This window comes from Pleuronectes platessa, chromosome 8, assembly GCF_947347685.1.
Source record: "Pleuronectes platessa chromosome 8, fPlePla1.1, whole genome shotgun sequence".
Lineage (NCBI taxonomy): Eukaryota > Metazoa > Chordata > Actinopteri > Pleuronectiformes > Pleuronectidae > Pleuronectes > Pleuronectes platessa.
In genome coordinates this window covers 28,958,422-28,974,220 of record NC_070633.1, presented here as the reverse complement: position 1 = coordinate 28,974,220, position 15,799 = coordinate 28,958,422, and the positions used below count along the sequence as shown (strand labels likewise).

The following is a 15,799-nucleotide window of genomic DNA, read 5'->3' as shown; positions in this document are numbered from 1 at the left end:
AAACTCTTCACACAAATAGTTCAAATAGAACTCTCTGTTTATATTTATTCTTTAATTATTTATATAAAACTACAACATTGTGGCTTTTTAATTATATATATATATAAAATCATAATTTATCCTTGTCTCCCTTTGTTATGGAACATTCTTTAAAGTTATTGACGGTTTTATGTGTTTGGTTTTTCCTCCATTAAATCTTCAGTATAAATAAAAAAATCTAAGTTTAAAGAATCGAGTTTCCTGTAAAATCGATTGAAACGTTCTGAAAAGATTCAATAAGATTTTACAGCCTCGAGGCTCAACCCTGTGTCGGTCAAGTTCCAGCAGCAGGGGGCGCTGCAGCAGCAGCAGAGTGTCGGAGTCACTTCTTTTCTTTGGTTTGTGGACCTGGTCTGTGGACCTGGACCTGGTCTGTGGATGTTGACCTGGTTTGTCGACCTGGTCTGTGGATGTGGACCTGGTCTGTGGACCTGGTCTCTGGATGTTGTTTTAAAGCAGATTAAAGTTTTCAGCTCACTCACACAGAACTGAGGATTATTTATAGAGCAGCTCGGCCTCAGTTTATATTAAGAACCACACACACACACACACACACACACACACACACACACACACACACACACACACACACTCACACACACACACACACACACACACACACACACACACACTCACTCACTCACACTCAGGTATGTACTGTATGCTCTCACACTCATTCATGCACACAGACACACACCCTTTCTTTTATTGCCTCACAAGTTGTTCTATTCATACATGCACAGATCATAAAGACACACACACACGGACCAGTTCCTGTGTGGAATGTGGTTGTGTGTATTCTTGGCGTGTTGTCGTCTGTGATGGCAGCAGTTGTTGTTTCCAGCATCAGAAAAAGTTTCCATCGAACAGCAGCTGCTTCACTTTCTGTCCAACACACGTCAGCTGACCTCCACCACAACCCCCCCTCACCTGAGGAACACAACCCCCCCTCACCTGACCTCCACAACAGCCCCCCCTCACCTGAGGAACACAGCCCCCCCCCCAACCTGAGTAACACAGCCGTACTCACCTGACGAACACAGCCCCCCCCCCCCTCACCTGTTTACCTCCACCAGGGCACCACAGCTCCCCCACCTGATGACCATGCCCCCCCAACACCTGACTACAGAAGCCCCCCCTCACCTGACCTCCACCACAGCCCCCCCCCCAACCTGACGAACACAGCCCTACTCACCTGATGAACACAGCCCCCCCCACCTGTTGACCTCCACCAGGGCACCACAGTTCCCCCACCTGATTACCACGCCCCCCCAACACATGACTACAGAAGCCCCCACCCACCTGATGACCCCTGCCCCTGAATGAATTGAAGAAATGAGTCAGTGTTGTGTTCCTAATAAAGTGCAAACAAACCTTTATATGAACAACGTGCATAAACATGACATCTGAGAAAATTAGAACCAGGAGTTTTATCTGGAATTAGATTCAAAATCTCTTTTGATGTTTCAGATCTTTATTAACAACTGATTGTTGAATCATAACAGAAAAGATGAGGAGCTGTTTATTTGGATCACATAATGAATTAATTATTAATTTATAGAGCGTCACTCGATCTGAAAACATTAACGATTCATGACTTTGTTTTCAGACTCGAACTAAACGTCCTCATCAGCTGATCCACTTAACAGCTTCGTGCTGATTGGCTGATACACCTGAACACAGCTCACCTGGCAGTGTTAATCTGATCCGATTTATACACACACACACACACACACACACACACACACACACACACACACACACACAGACCTGACAGACTAACACACACACACACACACACAAACACACACAGACTAACACACACACACACACACACACTCACACACTGGAACACTCACAGTTAAACACACACACACACACACACACACACACACACACACGCACACACACACACACACACACACACACACACACACACACAGAGCCCCGCCCTCGAGGTGTAGTGACGGTTTCCGGCCTCTAGGACGCAGATGTCCTGGTCTGTCGTCACCATGGTTACCATTATGAGGTTTAGTTACATTTAGACAGCGGCCATTTTGAATTTAATTTGATTTCTATAAAGATGAGATAGCTACTCAGCAGTAAATCACAATAATAAATAAACATGTGTACATTATTCTGTGAGAGGCCGTTAGACACAAAGAATACTTGTACTTTGATACAGGTCATGTGACAGAGTAATACATATATCAGAAGTAGTATTTATGATCTGTGGTGTTGTTATAACTTCAGAGCTGAACTGTAACTCGGCAACAGATCCTTCCGGGATGCGAACAACTCTATTTAAGCTAAAAGGCTTTGTGATATGAATTTTAAGATTTCAACAGAAGACAGTAAAGTAAACACATCATACATAAACAATCTTATTAAACTTAACTTTATCCATGTTGCTTTACAAGTTTATTCTGAAGTCATGACGAAGAAATTACCAAAGTAAACACTGAAAATAAATGTGTGTCTGGACCAATCAGGAGCAGTCTGTGACTAATCAGCTGTTAAAGCTTCCAAACTTGGTCACATCCGGGACTTGTCCCATTTAAAGTGTTTAAAAGAGCAACCACGTGGTTTTACAGAGGTTTTGTAAATTCCCAGCTTCTCTCGACCTTACGGTAAAAGTTCAAATCACAGACAATAGATCCTCACTGCGCCTGTGTGAGAGGTTGCTGCCTTCAGGTGCTGCGGGAAAATACTCTTCTTCTGATTGACGTGTAACTATGAATGTTTAATGATTGTAAACGTTACACTGTGTTTTGAATAATAAACGAATTTCTGAACTGAAAATGTTGTTATACTTCTGCGTTTGATTTGATTTGTCGTCACGATTATTCATGTCACGAGCTTCTGTGATTACCTGAGTTTTTTCCACACTTGCAACAAAGTCCTATAACAGTATTATTATTATTATTATTATATGTTAATCAAATCTTATCATTTACTTCTTAAATTGATTTAATCCTGAATTGATGTGTATTTAATTTCCAAAATATTCTCCCTCGTGAAACAAATCACGACCTTTTAAATGAACCTTATTACTGTACTGGGCATCCCTGAACGCAGCACGGAGAAGCCCCGCCCCCTACTGTAGGCGGCTGTAGCGGTGCGTTCAAGGACTTTTTTTCTGTTTGAAAGTTGTCAACAGAAGAAGAAGTGAAGAAGAGGAAGAGGAAGAGGAGGAGGTGAAGAAGAAGAGAAGAAGAAGAAGAAAGAGCAGCAGCAGCAGCAGCGGAGCGTGTGAGCAGCTTCTCGCCGGAGGAGGAGTGATGGGCTGCGGCCACAGTAAGGTGAGCAGCGGCCCGAGGGGCGCGGGGAGCCGGTGTGTGTGTGTGCGTGTGTCGGGCCTGGAGCGGCTGGAGGGTCCGGAGGTTCAGCGGCTCTCCGAGCAGCAGGAGGCCGAAGCAGGCTGCTGCTGCTCGGCCTCTGAACCTGGAGCCGTCCGGCCTCATGGAGCTCGTTCTCGTTCTTCTCTTTAAAGGTTTAAAGTGGCGCCAAAGGAAACGCGGTCGTTTCTCTGAACATCTGTTTTTAATCATGTTTGAATGTTGGTGATGTTTATGAAGAAAATCTCTGATATTCATTATTATTAATGTTTAAAGTTCTCCAGATGTGAACCAAAGTTCATTAGTGACGTTTATGGATCATTTATATATTTAATGTGCATTTTATTTTGATAATGTGACTCTAATAACGTTCTATTGTGACTTTTTTGTGTGTGTGTGTGTGTGTGCGTGTGTGTGCGTGTGTGTGTCACGTGTTGTAGTTGTGTGTACTGTGTTGTGTGCTATGGCTGTGATTCTCTTTGTATCTAGAGTATGACTGTGTTGTTGTTGTGTATCATCAGTATGACTGTATGTTGTTGTGTGGTGTAGTGTATATACAGTGTGACTGTGTGTTGTTGTTGTGTGGTGTAGTTGTGTGTCAGCTGTGTGTTGTGTGTCAGCTGTTGTCCTGCTCACTTGTTGATAGAACGTGACGCAGCAGGCCCCCTGGTGGCTCAGCAGGTTCCTGACGGAGGATTTCTGTGATTTCCTCAGTAAATCGAGTTTAATCTGAATCGTATTAAATCCGTTGTTGCAGCTGAGCTGTGACGCTCACAGCTGAACACTGCACTGTGTGGTGCAGGCATCACTAAGTGTCTGATATGTTAAGAACCATTTATATAAACTGTTACACTCTGAAACTTCAACCTGAAAAGCACCTATTGCCTTAGTTTCTCTACTAACTACAGATGATGGAGAAATAATAACCCTCAAAGGACGAGAGCTATAGATAATAGAAGGATGGACGATCTGACTCTTCTGTTTCAGTCACTATGTTGATAGTGGCTGTCGAACCCGTTCAGCGCTTTGATTCACTGTGAATAAAGAAGCTCGTCCAGAGCTGAAGCCTGAAAGTCTCAGAGACCAGCGCGGCCATCTTGAGCCAACTACAGAACCTGGAGGGGTGGAGCTTAATGAGGTCCCACCCACACATACGCTCCTCCAATCAAGAGTCAGTCTCAGCTGTCAACCATCACGTCTGTTTTTATATCATCAAATAACTGATTCAAACCAAACTGATCAGAAACACTTGAACAACATCACAGAGAGAAGAAGGAGCTGAAACGACTGAAGCATCTTTACAAACATTTATTTAATGTTTACTTTGACCTGTTAGTTTGGTCCATGTCCCGGCTGCTAACATGGAGGTTGCTTGATGCTTCCATTAAAATGTCCTGGACCTCGGGGTCTTTCAACAAAAAGGAGAACAGAAGCTGAGCAGTTTTAAAAGCTGTTATATAACCTGAAATCCAGTAAATCTTCCATTAGCTCAGAATAAACTCTGATTGGTTGGAGAGGTCAGTGAGGTCAGTGTGGCCGGCAGCCACCGAGACAATAGATTTAATCCTGCTGTGATAACACACATGAGCTCCACACACACATGACCATCACACACACCTGATTACCACACACACACCTGAGCACCACACACACCTGAGTTCTTCTGGTCTTAAAACTTAAAGAGAGGATTTCACAGGAAATCGTTTTTAACTGAACCTTCCTGTCTTGACTTCCTGTGAAGCTTTTCAAAATGATTAAATTAAAACTGTAGTCGCTGAAGTTCTTTATATACTTTATGTTCTTTATGTACACTCAGTGAAGGTCTTTATATACTTTATGTTCTTTATGTACACTCAGTGAAGGTCTCCCTGTAAACAAGTTGCGTCACTAATCCATGAGGTCCTCTGGTCCGTGTCAATCAGGACTTTGATAAGTTATCAGATCTGGATGGATCTGGTCTCGGTGACATCATCACGACCTGTTTAAAAACAGGTCGAGTCTGATTAAAAACAGACGTGTTTTGCGTCGTCATGGTTTCACGCCTGCAGAGGTCGTGAGGTCACGAGTTGCTCCTCGCTCGTCCCTCTCTCTAGTTTCTCTCTGGACTCCGACGGGCTGACATCACCGGGGGGGGGGGGGGGGCTGGGGGATTCAGGGCAGCATGTAGTGTTTTGCCGCTGCCGTGGTAACGTGAATACATAGTGAATTCAGCTGATAGAGAGTCACATGGAGGTCAGAGGTCAGAGGGCCCTGGGCTCCGGGCCGAGGAGAAACCGGCACATGATGTTTTCTGCTGCTCAGACTCTTCTGGAAACTGAGGAGGAGATCTCAGCGGCCCGGGTGGGTTTTTATTTCTCTCACCGGAGGAACCTGAGGAACCTGAAGAACCAGAGGAACCTGAGGAACCTCATTTATAACGTGTCTGTCAACGTCTACATCTTCAACTCATAGACTCTTAATCTAACAGGTCGGTTTAGTCCTGAAGACGTTCAGATCCCTTCAGGGTCTAACCTCATCGTTTCCAAACCTCTCACTTTCTGCTCGGTCAGACTCAGAGTTTCCAACTTCTCCTTTCTGGCAGCTCGAAAACTTCAGAGTAGTTTGAAGATTTATCTGGAGAAGATATGATGAGAAACCTTGCATTGAACCACAGCAGCTGTTTCTCCAGTTCCTCTTTAATGACGTGACTCTGAAACGTTTCCTTATCTCATCGACTTTCTCTCCCCGTGTAAAACGAAGTAGTTCAAGCTACAGTTGAATGTTTGGAATGTTGTGTCTGCTGGAAGGACGTGAGACATTTCACACGTCAGATAAAGAGTTGGAGCTGCCGTTGGTGTCCGGGTGTGAGTTGAACCTCAGATTCTTCACAGGACGTTGAATCTCGACCCTTCACTACCAGTCCCAGAACATTTAAAACCCTCACAGCCCAAGAAGAAAAACAAAAGACGGAGATGGAACTAAAGTCAAAGCAGAATAAATCTGAGGATGAGGTTCGAGGTCAAAGTGATAAAGTTTAAAGCCTGAAGCGTCTCACACACAGTTCCACTTTATTCTGTTGTGCTGCGGCTTTTCAGAGGAAGACGACACTCATTAGTTTGGAATCATGTTTGTTACTGACATGGTCATAAAGCATCTAACACACACACACACACACACACACACACACACACACACACACACACACACACACACACACACACACACACACACACACACACACACACAACTATGACTTCACCCTGCATTTTTTCTCTAATTTCCTCGAGTGACAGTCATCACTGAGTTCACTGCACACAGGAGCCGATCAGTCGGTTCAGCTGCTTTTATTTTGACAGTTTGAAGCTGCACATGAACAGATGGATTTGTGTGTGAGACCAGATTTCTTCTCTGTCATCACGTCTGTGGAGGTGCAGTCGTCTCTCTATGGTCTCGCTCTCGTCCTCTCGCCGGTGGTCGTCTGAGGCGTCACAGGACGCGTCCTGCTCAGGGGGAAAGGTCAGAGGTCACCGTGGTTCCGCTCGGACCATGTGAATGTGCTGTTAGACCAACAGAGACACTGGAGTCGTGTGTGTGTGTGTTAATGGAGAACTTGTGGTGATGTGTCATCCTGTGTGGAACGTAATGAGTATGACATCACATCCTGTGGGTGGAGCCTGGTTCTTTGTCCTTCTGATTGTTTTAGCGCTGATTGTGTGGCTGCGTTTGTTTCACCTCCTTTTTCAGTCAAACAAAATATATTTGTTAAGAATTTGTGATTTATGTTTTTCAGTTAATTTCACCATCACTCACAAAGGAAATGTGTTGCTCCTCAGCTCCTCCCACTTTGGTTTGAATCGGCCAATCAGGTGATTTATGTGACGTCTGTGAAACATCTGCAGAAAGTAAATCTGCTCTCTGAGAACTTTTCTCTTCACGTGAAACGAGACGTACGTTGGGCTGCAGTCGGGTGAAGTGTTGAACAAACACACGAGAGGAGCCTCTGCCTTGATTTACTGCCCCCCCCCCCTCCCTCCCCCCCCCCCCCTCCGACAACTTGCTGCTGCACCAGTCAACCCACCAGAGTCTGACGTCTCCTCCCAGAGCCGTGTTTAACCAGAGAGATTTATTGTTTCAGCTCCAAGTAGAAATAACGTCCGTGTCCAGTTTATAAGTGTTTATACTCTGTGTGTGTGTGTGTGTGTGTGTGTCTGTGTGTGTGTAGCACAGTGGGTGTGAGGCAACACTCTAAGCATTTCAATGTGTTTAGTCGATGCTTGTGCACAGACAACGTGGCCGAGCATTTGTGGAACACGTGTGTGAAAAACTAAATCTGATTAATGACAATTTAGATTGAACCATTTTTTAGATCATGAAACTGAATTTCTCACTTTACATCTTGTCAATGTTTATGTGTCAATTAATGTGAATTCAAGGATGACTTGACAGTTTTAGAAGCTTCAAACAAACTACTGAATCGAATGTCATGTCACTCTGAGGCTGAAGCTACTGAAACTTCTTTTGTTTTGGACATTTGAAGTTTTTGATTTAATAATTGAGGTAAAACGTGGCCTGTTGTTGTGGAGGAGGAACGCTGGTCTGTGATCAGCAGCGTGAACAGACAGTCGCCTGTTGTCAGTCGTTATGTAACTGTCAGTGAAAGTTACAGCGTCAGTCATGTGGAGACTAATGAGAGAGAAGCTGGCAGCTCAGAGTCCGACCTCCATCAGCAGCTTTCACAACACAACCCTGTGAAACCAGACCTGGACCAGGACTCTGCTGGTGAGGGGGGGCTCTCAGGGGCCACAGGGGGGGGGGGCTCTCAGGGGCCACGCCAGGCCCCCCTCCTCCACCATCGCCTGCTTCCTGCTCCTGTCGGACAGGACTTTATCAGGATCATTGTTATTGGAGCGACTCTGACGTTAAATAAAAAAACGACCTCAGCAGATTTTAACATTTTTAATTTGAGTTTTTGTGGTTGCTATGGTTACGTCTGCCGTCCTCACTCCCCAGAGTTTTTCAGCCTCTGAAGAGAAACTGAGACGTTCTCTCCTGATTGGTTCTCATCAGTCACATGACTCGACTACAGCAGTGAACACAAAGAGTTGCTAACACTTCCTGTCAGTAGCACTTCCTGTCAGTGACTCTTCCTGTCAGTGACACTTCCTGTCAGTAGCACTTCCTGTCAGTTGCACTTCCTGTCAGTAGCACTTCCTGTCAGTGACTCTTCCTGTCAGTATCACTTCCTGTCAGTGGCACTTCCTGTCAGTGACTCTTCCTATCAGTGACTCTTCCTGTCAGTCGCACTTCCTGTCAGTCACACTTCCTGTCAGTCACATTTCCAGTCAGTAGCACTTCCTGTCAGTACCACTTCCTGTCAGTGACTCTTCCTGTCAGTATCCCTTCCTGTCAGTGACTCTTCCTGTCAGTACCACTTCCTGTCAGTGACTCTTCCTGTCAGTAACACTTCCTGTCAGTCACACTTCCTGCCAGTGACTCGTCCTGTCAGTAGCACTTCCTGTCAGTAACACTTCCTGTCAGTCACACTTCCTGCCAGTGACTCGTCCTGTCAGTAGCACTTCCTGTCAGTAGCACTTCCTGTCAGTGACTCGTCACCATCACTGCTCCTCCTTCAGAGGAGTTTCTGTTACTAAGCAACCAACTGGAGAGACAATCTACTTCCTGTTTACATCACATGACCTGTGTAGGTGAACGGTCATGTGACCTGTGTTTTCAGGTGTGTTAGTGTTGATGGATGATTCATCTGGACGGAGGTGGTTTCAGTTTTTAAAGTAAAACCTCAGTGTGGGCGGAGCCTCTGAGTCCACACTGTGAGGTGTGTATGAATATGAATTCTAATTTTAGAAGGTGACAAACTGATTGTGTCATTTCTCCGCCTGCTCTTCAGAATCAGAATTATTTTTATTGCCAAGTATGATTGCACATTCAGGAAATTGCCATGGTGTCGTTCATTGGTGCACTGAACATAAAGCAACAATATAAAAACAACATAAAACAACGTTCTTTCCTTCTTCTTCTTCTCTTCCTGTCGTTATCAGAAGAAAAGCAAAGGCAAGCGAGGAGAGAAGAGCCAGAAGCTCCAGAGCGGCCGAGATGACGGAGGTGAGTTCCATGTTCTCATCACGCCCCCTCACTTCCTGTTTTCTGAAACCTGGCTGGAGGTTTGACTTCATTATTTACAGAATGAGAAGCTTCTCTTGGTTTTTTAGTTTTCATTACGAAGGTTCTAGAGTTACATTCAGGTTCTTCTGATCCTGTTAGGAGGTTGTAGTCGTTAGTGAGGATCTTCTGGTTCTTTTAGGGTCAGACAGTAAATACATTTGAGTTTCATATATGTATCACGAGTGAAGCTTCCCATGTAAACTATAGATCTTCACGTCAGCCCCTCATGTGTGAACAACAGAAACAAGAACACCTCGTATCAATCAGACAGAATATTGTGTGTGTGCGTGTGCGTCCATTTCTTTTCTTGGCAGTGAACACAAACTTTGGTTCAAACCACTGAGGACATCTTCTCTGTCCTCACAGGGTTAGAAGTGTAGAAGAAGAGAGGGTCCTCACAACTACAGAAAGACAAACGTGTGTGTGAGATCATGTTTCAACACGTCGATGATGTCATCGCCAGATTGAAATTTTAATTACAGTCACACACACTTCCTGAACGTCAGTGTGTGTGTGTGTGTTCGTTTGTGTGGACGATGATGTCATATCTTTGTGCAGTTTTGTGTTAACCCCTGAAGAGACAGAAATGAAACAAACTTTTTAAGATGAAATCACCTTTTACTTGAAATTCCTGATATATTAAGATGTTGATGATTAATCAATATCAATTAGTTTCTGTAAATAGTTAAATCGATTCACTAAATATGTTGCAGTTTTCTGTAGTACCTGGCTGTGCCACTAGGCGGTGCCTCTCCCTGATCACTTACTCGTGTGTTTGAATCCACGCCTGCGTGTGATTGGTTGTTTGCAGGTAAAGGTGCGTCCGCTGAGCAGGACGTCTTCCTGGAGAAGCAGCTGGAGCGCTTCGAGTGGCAGCTGAGGATTCTGAAGGAAGTGCTCTTGGCCAATGGGAACCTGGAGAGGGCGGAGCTTCTCAAAGACCACGCTGACGTGGACGTGTGCGCCCTCGTCCAGAGCATCCTCGACAAGGTGCCTGACTGCTCATGTTCTGATTGGTCAGGGATTTGTTCTATATAACGTCCACAATGAGAGAAGAACCAAGGAAACAGCTTTTGTTCAACATTGAATCATTTCATTTCTTTTATGTGTGAAAATATAGAAACAAAACAAGTCGACAGAGAAAATCATCAAATTGTCTGATCCCACAGATTATTTAGCTTTTTCTTCAATTAAAAAGATCAATTATCAATAACTTATTGATTCATTGCTGCGCGTCGAGTCGGTTGTAGTCTGATGATTTATTTAAATCGCTCTGTGCTGCTGGTTCTTATCAAACTGAATCTGGTTTCGTCTGATGTGATTTTTCAGGTGAAAACGGAGACGACGGCCGATTCAAACGTTTTCCACGAACAGAAAAGTCAAATTGCGACTGAGGAACACGAGCGACACGTGGAAGGTAAAGTTCTAAAGTTCACTTCTAAAGGGAACATCTTCGTTTCATTTCCTGTTAAAACACATGTTATATAAGTTCACATGTGTTTTTCTATGGTCAGTTTGTGATAAGACAGAAAAGTGCTGTTGACCTTGAACGCAGCATTGAGCCAGGCTGTCTGACTGACACAGTACAAATGCTCTATAATTAGCATGTTGGCGCTAAGCTAACGGGCTAATTATAGTGGAGCTGAGGTGATGAGTCGAATCGAGTCGTGACAGTTTAGAGCTGAGCTGCAAAAACAGAGTGAATATGAACCAGAGTCGTTGATCCAAACATCAGCTGCTCTCATAAATATGAACTGAATATTGTGACACTAAGAAAAGAGATTTAGAGGAGAAGAAAAACTCTCCTTTAACTCGTCTGTATATTTAACTTCACCTAGTGTGTGTATTTAAGTAAGTGTGTGATCATTGTGGTATTTGCACACACACACACACACACAGTAACACACAGTAACACACAGTAACCACTGCACCACCTGTTCTCTACATGTTCCTGCAGATCTGCACAAGAGACACGAACAAGAGAAAAATCAACTGACGGTAAATTTTCAAGTTGCTGAAAACGTCCTGAAGGTGAAAGAGATTCTGTTTGTGTCAAATACAGTAAATGTATTATTAATATTATAAACAAAACGTCTAACAAACTCGATTCATTAACCCGTCCCCTGACACCACCTGGAGGACACAAAGGAAACTGCCGCATCAGTTCAGACCTGATGTGATTTTCCTGTGTCACAGTTGCATATTAGTATATTCATGTATATTATATATTGAGACTCATGAGTTTTGTGCTTCAGGGGGAAGTGGAGGAGCTGAGAGCAGAGCTGAAGGTTTACAACGACCTGAAGAAGAGAGCTGAAGATTCCACGTTCAATAAAGACCTGCAGAGAAATATTCAGGTGTGTGTCGGGTTTATTTCTCCTGCTCATCAAATCTAATCAGGTTCAGATCTGAATAAAACACAATACAAGTAATAAAACTCAAAGATCTGTAGAATCCAGAAGAAGAGCTGAAAAAACCAACAGCGAACAAATGTCAAATACCCTGAAAACATTTCCACGTTGTCTGAGGTTCAGTGTCGATCTCTGCTCCCTCCAGGCCCACGGCAGCCCAGGTGCATTCTGGGAGTCTGAGCAGGAGTCTCTGGTGTTTGTCATTGAGATGAAGAGCGAGCGTGTGCAGGAGCAGAGCAGGAAGCTGCAGCAGATGGAAGATCTGGTCGGTTCACTGGCGTTCACCAACTTCCCTTCACCTCCCTTCACCTCCATTACTTTTGTTTTAATGAAACTTGTTCATTTCCTCTCTTCTGTCGTCAGGTGGAGAAGAATCTGTCGTTAGAAGATCAGATCATCAACGTCCTGCAGCAGAACGAGGATCTCCGAGTCCGGATCGACAACTGTCAGACCCTCACTCAGTACGTGATTCTGAAGTAGAGTCTGATCGAACCGTGCTAACTGAAGTCGATTCCGTCTCTCTGACCCTGAACAACCGTCTGTTTTTATTGATTTCCAGGCAGTTACTAAAGGAGCAGCTTGACCTGAAGGTGGCGCTGGAGCGGCAGGCAGCAGTGAACCAGAAACTCTCTCAGGAAAAAGAGCAGCTGATGTTCAAGCTGCGACACAGAGACTCGTGTCCGACCCTGCACCTGCCCGTCATGGTGCACGAGATCGCCCCCCGATGACTCCGTGGAGTTCAAAACCAGACTCAAAGATTCTCAAGCCTACGAGCCGTTTGTCTGGTTTCTTCAAACTGGGTGAAAGCTGCACATCCTACCATCCACCAACAGGAGGCGTGGTCCAGGTGTGAATCCACATCAGGTCGTTTTAAAGTCTGAGTCTGTTTGTCCTCTGAGCGGCTTCACCAGCGAGGCCGGAGAACTCTCTGCCCCCTGCTGTCCGTGAGACGCCATTACAGCTGCTGCTCTTCAGCCGACACAAGGACTCAAAGACCCTGAGAACAGACGTCAGGTCGTCTCCACTGATCTGTCGTCTGTTCCTCCGGCTTCTCACTCGGGAACGAGTCACATGTTGTCACGGTCTAAATGTTTTGTAAAAACCTGCAAGTGAAACAACTTCGGATCAAACACGGTCAGATCCTGTTTTAATGCTGCTGATGAGTTCACGTCTCAGAGACGTCACTTCCTCCTCGTCGAGCAGCTCTGGTTAGTTCCCTCAGCGCTGGTTAGTTCCCTCAGCGCTGGTTAGTTCCCTCAGCTCTGGTTAGTTCCCTCAGCTCTGGTTAGTTCCCTCAGCGCTGGTTAGTTCCCTCAGCGCTGGTCAGTTCTCTCAGCTCTGTTTAGTTCCCTCAGCTCTGTTTAGTTCTCTCAGCTCTGTTTAGTTCCCTCAGCTCTGGTTAGTTCCCTCAGCTCTGGTTAGTTCCCTCAGCGCTGGTCAGTTCCCTCAGCTCTGGTTAGTTCCCTCAGCGCTGGTTAGTTCCCTCAGCTCTGGTTAGTTCCCTCAGCGCTGGTTAGTTCCCTCAGCTCTGGTTAGTTCCCTCAGCGCTGGTTAGTTCCCACTTCACACTCATCTAATCCACTGTGTTTTTCTTTGACCTTGAGTCAGATGGATCTTCTGCTACAGAGATGCAGGCGAGTCTGAGTCGTGTCACGATCGAGCGTCAGCGCCTCAGACACAAAGAGACGTTGTGACATCAGGAAGGTTCTGCTGAGCCCATTTGATAGAAATCAGTTTGTACAGAACTTTCCTAGAACTTAAAGAACCGTCTGAGGCTTCATCATGTTCCCCGAGTCTCGGAGAGAAGAGTGAACCTTGTTCCTCACGAACTGTTTACAATCCTGATTCTCACCAGTCACATGTTGCCTTTCACAAGCTTGAGGACTTGATTTACTTACTTTTTGAAAATGTGAAAATGTTTTTGACAGTTTATGGGATTTATGGGATGTGACGTTTGAAATTGCCAAAAAAAAACCTTTGTCAGTGTTTTGACAGTTTCTCCTTATGCACGAGCACTTTGACCAGTTTTCACCTGGAGTTTGTATCAGAGAGATTTTTCATGTTGTACAGTTTTGACCTTTTTCAGCTTCTTACTTGTAGAAACGTATTTTATCTTCTTCTCGGCTGGTTTAAAGTCCAGCGGTTTGTTTTCAGCGTGCCTCGGCTTGAATAAATAAAAAACTGAAACTGAAACTCGTCACAAGTCTTAATTTCTTTACTCATAGGATGACATCACATCCTGTGACCTTATTATAATAATTCATGTCTCATACTTCAGAACTTACTGTATAACAGCTTCCAGTCGACCACTCGCACATAATCTGGATTTAAAACTCACTCAGGATGAACTCTTAACCTTTGAAGAGATTGTGGTTGGTTGATTTGAGACTTCCACTTTCAGATTATCTTTTATGACATTTTTATAATAACATTATGAAAGTCAATTTTATTATTTTTATACATTTGTATGAATTTAACTCCACTCTCCTCAAACTAATGTCTCCCCCCCCCCCCCCCCCCCCACACACACACACACACACACACTATAATCAGGTAAAGGATGATGCTTCTCCTTTTCAGAATAAAAGGTCTCAGATCCTGATGTGAACAAAGTGAATCTCGTTGAATCTGATTTGTTTTAGTTTGGAGGAAACTTCCTGTTCCTCCTCGGCTCTGACCAGGTTGTGCAGAGTGTTTCCTCCACTAGAGGGCAGCAGAGGACTGGGCGGTTTGAAGAGCGCTGTGACCTTTGACCCATCTCAGTCTTTTCTGTTTGGCGACCAGCGGCTGATCAACTGGGATCAAATCCAAACAAGAAACATTCTCAGAACCAGTCAACGCTCTTTAAACAACTAGATTCACAACCACACACATCTGGAGGAGATGGGGATCGAACCACCGACCCTCAGGTGATCAGAGAGACAGAAGAATGAAGCTGTGAGAGAATGAAAACCTGTAATTTGCCTCTGGGGGGCGCTGCAGCACAGATCCCTACAGTATAAAGTCACAAACTTGAGTTTATTTCCATTTATTTCTCTCACTATATGTTTTATATATTCCTGGTCCTCAGGATGAATCCTAACGGCTTTAGAGATGCTCTGACTTCCCCTCTGGCGCCACCTTGAGGCTGATGTTGGTGGTTTGAGGGGAACGTCTCAGCTGTTGGACAGTTTGTGATGAGATGAGGTTCAGACGTTCATGTTCCTCTGAGGATGAACCCTTATTTTCATTAATTAGGGCCCGAGCACTGACAGTGGGAGGCCCTATTGAAATTGTAATGATTATTATTATTATTATTATTATTATTCAGGCAAATGAATTGGCTTTTTGAGGGCTGAACCAATATTTTATCATATGAATATTTTTCTCAGAAAATAATATAAAGTCACAGTATGCAGTGTCCAGCAGTAACACACTAAATCTGTAATATTAGACAGTACAGGTAATTCTATTTTATTAATATTGTGTAAACACCACAAACTTCATTCAGTTTTCTATTTGCAGAATTAAAACCCAAGAACCAGATCATTGATCGTTTTTTCTTCATCGTACAGCGATGTCTTGTTTTGTTCAGAGAGATTTGTTAGAATATAATAAAATTTATAATTAAACTGAACTAATATCTGTCAAATCTACCCCCCCCCCCCCCCCCCCCCTCCATCTCTCTCTCATCTTCAACCTTTTTAATCGTGACTTCCTGTGACATCATCACGCCGCCTCACAGGTACAAAAAGTTTGGTTTGAGTGTGTGTGTGTCTGTGTGTGTCTGTGTGTCTGTGTGTCTGTGTGTGTGTGTATGTGTGTGTGTGTGTCTGTGTGTGTGAGAAGCGCTGTGCGGATGTAGAGGGATCA

At 44.4% G+C, this 15,799-nt stretch overlaps 1 protein-coding gene across 1 annotated transcript; it reads left to right on the top strand.

Annotated features, from left to right (window-relative positions):
• Positions 1-3,162: 3,162 nt before the first annotated feature.
• On the top strand, positions 3,163-14,140 carry ccdc69 (coiled-coil domain containing 69). Its single transcript, XM_053429282.1, has 9 exons — positions 3,163-3,341; positions 9,413-9,476; positions 10,348-10,526; positions 10,866-10,953; positions 11,494-11,567; positions 11,792-11,893; positions 12,093-12,212; positions 12,311-12,408; positions 12,507-14,140. Exons 1-9 carry the CDS (start codon positions 3,321-3,323, stop codon positions 12,673-12,675), a joined length of 915 nt encoding a protein of 304 aa, XP_053285257.1. The 5' UTR covers positions 3,163-3,320; the 3' UTR covers positions 12,676-14,140.
• The last annotated feature ends 1,659 nt before the right edge of the window (positions 14,141-15,799 follow it).

What these genes read in the sequence shown, in the direction of transcription:
- ccdc69 (XM_053429282.1), top strand. Translation starts at nt 3,321, where the DNA reads ATGGGCTGCGGCCACAGTAAG. An exon ending in TGGGCTGCGGCCACAGTAAG is followed by an intron (nt 3,342 to 9,412) that starts GTGAGCAGCGGC and finishes TGTCGTTATCAG; the next exon opens with AAGAAAAGCAAAGGCAAGCG. An exon ending in TCCAGAGCATCCTCGACAAG is followed by an intron (nt 10,527 to 10,865) that starts GTGCCTGACTGC and finishes GTGATTTTTCAG; the next exon opens with GTGAAAACGGAGACGACGGC.